The sequence below is a fragment of a genome (genome assembly GCF_019968955.1).
Source record: "MAG: Porospora cf. gigantea A chromosome Unknown PgA_NODE_1594_length_5342_cov_375.996, whole genome shotgun sequence".
NCBI classification, from domain to species: Eukaryota; Apicomplexa; class Conoidasida; order Eugregarinorida; family Porosporidae; genus Porospora; species Porospora cf. gigantea A.
In genome coordinates this window covers 1-5,342 of record NW_027151436.1, presented here as the reverse complement: position 1 = coordinate 5,342, position 5,342 = coordinate 1, and the positions used below count along the sequence as shown (strand labels likewise).

Below are 5,342 nucleotides of genomic sequence, written 5' to 3'. Positions count from 1 at the left end.
CCATGTAATCAGTGAGGTCGCGACCAGCAAGGTCCAGACGCTGCACAGCATGGGGAAGGGCGAATCTTTCGTAGATCGGCACAGTATGCGACACGCCGTCACCGCTATCCATGACGATACCGGTGGTCCTTCCGGAGGCATAGCTTTCTCGACCACATGCCCTGCCAGTGAGTATGGTTCGTCGCACTGATGAGGCTTCATGTTGCAGCATGCATTGTATACACTACGCATGCTAACACAAGGGGGATACAGCGATCTGGGCGCAGCCGCACCCTACTACCAATAGAGATCAATATGCACAAAGAGCATGACTGTTTATGTGGGTGTGTCATGTGTATGTATCTGAAAACCCAAAGAAAGTCAGACACCATCTCCTAACTTTTACGACGAAATCCGCAGTTAATTACGATTGAATGGATTGCGCAAGTTTCAATTCGTGCTCCTTTTGCACGAGTACAGGTCTCGTTCGGGACGCACCTTTAATGGCTGACTTCATCTCAAAGCAGTGTGCGTGGTTGTCTACCACAGCATCGTGTGTACCATTGTTATCCGAACTGGATAGTGCTGATAAAGAGTTCATGACTCTGCCGTTCGACGTGGAGGACATCTCGAACATCAGAAAGAGAGCGTCCGACTCGACCATGCGCATTTTGCCTCGAGAATGCCTGCTCTCTGATGGTGGAGACAGCAATTCCCTTCCTGAGTACCGCTGCTCACTATTGACCAAGTGCAGCAGTTGCACAATGATCAGTCCCACCTGCGTCTGGTGCGATGAGGGCTGCCGTGACCTCAGATCACATGTTACATGTTTGAACCGACGCAAACAGGATTCATGTCCCCCAGAGGAGCCTGTACGTTGGCACCGCTACGAATCAGTAGGTGCTGCGCGTCTCTCTCTACCACTGCAGACAGTCACGCGCATAGCGCTCATTACGTTGGCCATTCCCTACATGTTGGCGTTTGGTGTATCCGTGGTCGGTTGTGTCATTAGAGCGATCATGGCAAAATCACAATGACGGAACTTCGGAGGTAGCACCGCGTTTCTGCTGGCCATGTCGCCATCCTTACTCGAATTACGGTAACGTGATGCGGTTCTTTAACACAGGAGGGTCTACGTTGAAGGCGATGTCTGAATGGTCAGCTTGCGGGTGGAACAAGCAGACATAGTTGATTCCGCTGTCATCAACACAGCACGCGCAGCCTGCACGCTCGCTTGGCTTCCACAACAACTGCGTGTTGACCTAGCATGACGCTCACATCAACGAAGTCCCCGCCCTTTTCGCTTAAGTTAATCTTGGGAACCATCTCGTTCAGGTCAAACGATTGTGACGACGAGTACCAGACATCTACCAGCTTGTGTTCGGAGAGGAAGAGTTGCTGCTTTCGGAGCTCCAGCCCAGCTCGGCGACCTGTGGGGATCCGACATCGACGAAATGCCATATGTTCGAGGGAGTGGTCCAATCTTAGCGCGGTCGTATTGTGCTCCGCTCTTCGCTGATTAATTTCACTCAGTACTACGTGATTGTCCACATCGCACGTTTGGATATCATGGAAAGGGACGCGAATTGCAGCACAGACCACAACGACAAGGACCAACATGCCGGTCATCCGAATAATTTCGAGTACGCACGCTTCTCCTTCTCAATGGCTATCTGACGCTCCTCGTGCATCGCTGCGACAAGCTGCGCAGTGGTGCAGTCGGAAGCTGGTAGCTTTTGTATGTCCTGAGTGGCAAGGTCAAACTCTCCGCATTTCAAGTAGGCGGATGCGCGGCGGTATAATGCCTTGGGTTCATCAGAACTGATGTCCAGCGCCCGGGTGGCATGGTCAATAACCTCAGTTAGATTCCCGGTGCGCAGGTAGCATCTGCGTTGCAGGAGAGACTGAGACTCACATAGCCAGGTTCAGATGGAAGGGAAGCCGCGCAGGGTCCACCGGGGAGGAGCCCTTGTAGCTAAGGATGGTCAAGCCCTCGACATAAAATCGAATAGCTTTCTGTAGTTCTCCAAGTTTGAACGACTCGTTCCCTTGCGCTCGCAGCGCATTGGACTCCTCCTGTCGCTCTTCATGACTCATCGTCTTATCTATTTTCAACAGCTCGACGTCGAACACCAAGTCGGCGTTTGGTGGGATAGATGCCCCCGCGCCTGCAGCACCGTAGGCCCAGTCGGAACCCACAACCAGCCGAGCTCTCTCGCCCACCTTCATGGTCATGACACCTTCGTCCCACCCTCTGATCACCTGTTTGACACCTATCTCGAACCGAAAGGGCTTATTTCTGTCTCGGGAGGAGTCGAACTTTGAACCGTCCGCCTTGAGAGTTCCAGTGTAATGAACGTGGACATTGTCGCCCGGAGCGGGCTTGGCGCCAGATCCGTAGGCAAGAATTTCCTTGTGCAGAGCACCGTCGAAAGCCACTGTCTCCAGAACGTCTGTCATCGTGAAAATGGAATATTCAACATTCATGTCATCAATTGCATAGAACACGTGAAGAATGTGGCACTACGATTCTGGTCACAGTTCAGCCCACACGAGTAGAAAATCTGCGAAATACGAAAACTAGTATAATGCCTGTGTCGTTCAGGAAGGCCATCAGAAGCCCCACTCATCTTCGAGAATGGGTTCATGACCACCGAACCAGCGTGCAGGCCTGGGTGGCCCTCTTCGGCCTAGTGGTGTTAGTGTACTTCTTCCTATCTGACGGAGACTTCTCTTTCTTGCTGACGATGTCTTCCTTAATCTCTATGTTCTCTTTCTTGATGGTCTTCGTCAAGGTAGAGCGCATAAAGAGCGTTGCTGGCGTTTCCAGTCGGATGATGGAGTGCTACGTTATTCTTCTGGCCGCTCGGCTCTGTTCCATTATTCCCTTTGAAGGATACCTGCCCTGGGACCGCTCCGGGGACTGGCTCTACCAAACTGCCGAGGTTTTGTCGCTGTTGCTCTCCACAGTGATTGTGTATTCTTGCCGGAAGAGGTATGTGCATACCTACGACGACAACGGCGACTCGATCAACCACCTGTACATTGCGCTCCCCGCATTCCTGCTGTCTCTGATCCTTCACCCGTCTCTGAATGCGTTTATGCCTGCCGACGTGAGTTTGTGCTCGTGTGTGCTTTTTCGGCCGTTTCATATCTTACTCCTTTGCAGATTGCTTGGACGTTCGCTCTCTATTTGGAAGCCCTGGCGAGTCTACCTCAGCTCTTCATGTTTACTCGCGAAGGTAAGGTAGAGCCGTTCATGAGCCATTTCCTCGGCGGCCAGGCCCTGTCCAAGGTTTGTTCCTTCGTCTTCTGGCTTTCGACATATCAAGAGTTGAACGACCCGTCTAAGTCCATGAAGAGCTATGTCGGCGTCTGGGTCATTGTGATGCAGTCGCTGCAGCTACTAGTGATGGGGGACTTTATATACCACTACGTCCGATGCCTAAGTCAAGGAGTTCCGGTGCAGTTCCTGCTGAACGAATCTGTTTAAGTCTCAGAAATACCATTGAATCACTTTAACACTAGGTCCGCGCGCTTGTTCGTCTGGGCGGATGACGACCATATCTTCGTCGCTTTTGGATACTGTGTTATGGGGTACCCAAGTTTGCGCAGTCATTGTGAATGAAGGGTCGCTCACCCACAAAGGTCGCGAGTCGTTCACTACTCGACGCTCTTTTATTGCCGCTGGAAAGTAGTGAGGCATAGCGCCCAACACGAACATATCGCAGGGGTCACACCGCGTTCCCTTCGCGCCGTCCATCGCGTGGGAGTACCGAGAAATTCTGCGTGCGGAAGCAGCCAATCGACGGTTCATCTCAGACTCGCGAACTTCGATCAAGTTCTGCGGTCTGCAGAGAAAGTCTCCAAGAGGAATGGTCGAAAACATAGTGTGCAAATTGTTGCACTCTCTCCAAACAGATCAATCGTTGCGATCAAGTACTTGTCCAGATTGTAGCACACTCAGCGGAACGCCCGAATTCTAGCAACGATTAGTCATCAGGCACACCGCACACGAACTCACGGAAGGGCAGCCGACGGAAAAAGCGCAAGGTGGACAAGCTTTGGGTGCGGAGCACTTCAAGAAAGTTGCTCCCTTCTTGGCCTCGGGTGCTTGACGAGCGGACTAGGGGAGAAGTCGGCGGACGTGCTTGAGATGGTGAATGCCAGGTCTTCAGGTTCACCCGTTTTATCACTGGATCATGCGCATAGCCGGAGGGAAGCGCTGATGGCCGTTGTTCAAACCACATCGGCGCGCCATCGTCACTCATATCCGAAAGCGGCGCCGCGTGCATTGCCTCTGTCTTGAAACGCATCTCCTCTTTGCCAGTCTCGATATCGTGACTAGGAGCAGTGCTTCTCTCTGAGCCCTTCCGCTCCGTCTCCAAGAACGAAGCGATTGGGGGCTTGCTGATGCGGAGGCCCTCTTGGAGCTTCTTCTCCTTCGATACGTGCAGTTCTTGCAGAATTTGCTGCGACTGGTCGGGCCGCTTGGGCTCAAAGATGGCATCTTGGAATGGGCGCACTTCGGTTCGATTTCTGTGTTAGCGTCCTCCACCTCTCACATTCCTGCAAAATATCTCGGCCGGTTGTGTCCCAAAAGAAGGCTCCTAAGGTTGGTTACGGCCCCCCTGTCGAAAGGATTCCACTCCTTCTCGTAGTAGCACTTTATCTGCTCATAGGTTGTCAAGTTGTTCATCATTAGAGTTATGTGGTAGTATAAAAGGCCCCATACGAACCAGAACGCCACGACTACCACGCCAAGACCCAAGTACGCGTCCCATAAATGGCGGAGTGCCTCTGTCGGGCGAGGTGCGGACGAATAGAAGTTAACCAACTTCACGATGCACCCTGCGAGAATGCAGATTCCTAGGATCGAGAGCACAAAGAGGAAGCCAACGAACCGTCGGTGGTTCCGCCGCCCCACACAGTTACCCAACCACGGGCAGTGGTGGTCGAAGCGCTCCACGCAATTGTCACAGGTAGAACAGTGGACTGTTCTTGGAAATCGGTACGTGTGGCCTGCGTGTGCAAGTTTCTCGACCCTCACAGCTAACACAGTACTTGAGCTTGTACAGATGGCCGAGGTAGGTAACGTCCTGGTTGCGCGCAGGAAGCCCCATTCGGAATTCGTTAAGATTCACATCGTAGGCGTTGTTGGGGTTGCGTTGACGAGGCATGATTCCAGGGTCCGTCATGGCGCTGGCTACAAGCAGCGCTAAGCTTCCGACTTGCAGAAACACTACGAGCAAACCGAAAGGGATAGCGAATGCCAGGTTGAAAGACTGATGTGTGGAACGCGCACACCACTCACCGGCAACGTTGCACAGTCAAAAACCAGAGAAGGGACAATAATCAAAACG

The 5,342-nt window shown here is 52.5% G+C and overlaps 5 protein-coding genes across 7 annotated transcripts; 2 read left to right on the top strand and 3 right to left on the bottom strand.

The window, feature by feature from the left end:
* Positions 1-482: 482 nt before the first annotated feature.
* Positions 483-1,016, top strand: KVP18_002748 (uncharacterized protein; the record flags this gene model as incomplete). The annotated part of the gene is made up of 1 exon (XM_067953902.1): positions 483-1,016. One exon carries the CDS (start codon positions 483-485, stop codon positions 1,014-1,016), a length of 534 nt encoding a protein of 177 aa, XP_067812241.1.
* A 57-nt stretch (positions 1,017-1,073) lies between these two features.
* On the bottom strand, positions 1,074-1,599 carry KVP18_002744 (uncharacterized protein; the record flags this gene model as incomplete). 2 transcript variants are annotated; one of them, XM_067953897.1, is made up of 2 exons in its annotated part: positions 1,074-1,229; positions 1,258-1,440. In XM_067953897.1, the coding sequence occupies 2 exons, from the start codon at positions 1,438-1,440 to the stop codon at positions 1,074-1,076; spliced, it is 339 nt and encodes a 112-aa protein (XP_067812236.1). The 2 variants fall into 2 exon arrangements, with proteins under 2 accessions (XP_067812236.1, XP_067812235.1); XM_067953896.1 differs by having other exon boundaries at positions 1,183-1,599.
* Positions 1,600-1,604: 5 nt separating this feature from the next.
* Positions 1,605-2,439, bottom strand: KVP18_002747 (uncharacterized protein; the record flags this gene model as incomplete). Its single annotated transcript, XM_067953901.1, has 2 exons — positions 1,605-1,866; positions 1,895-2,439. The coding sequence occupies 2 exons, from the start codon at positions 2,437-2,439 to the stop codon at positions 1,605-1,607; spliced, it is 807 nt and encodes a 268-aa protein (XP_067812240.1).
* Positions 2,440-2,567: 128 nt separating this feature from the next.
* KVP18_002746 (uncharacterized protein) lies at positions 2,568-3,472 on the top strand (the record flags this gene model as incomplete). Its single annotated transcript, XM_067953900.1, has 2 exons — positions 2,568-3,092; positions 3,149-3,472. The coding sequence occupies 2 exons, from the start codon at positions 2,568-2,570 to the stop codon at positions 3,470-3,472; spliced, it is 849 nt and encodes a 282-aa protein (XP_067812239.1).
* A 499-nt stretch (positions 3,473-3,971) lies between these two features.
* On the bottom strand, positions 3,972-5,342 carry KVP18_002745 (uncharacterized protein; the record flags this gene model as incomplete). Of its 2 annotated transcripts, XM_067953898.1 has the most annotated exons (4): positions 3,972-4,518; positions 4,545-5,001; positions 5,030-5,264; positions 5,294-5,342. In XM_067953898.1, coding segments are annotated over 4 exons (1,288 nt in total), but the record flags the coding sequence as incomplete, so codon positions are not given. The 2 variants fall into 2 exon arrangements, with proteins under 2 accessions (XP_067812237.1, XP_067812238.1); XM_067953899.1 differs by lacking the exons at positions 3,972-4,518; positions 5,294-5,342 and having other exon boundaries at positions 4,956-5,177.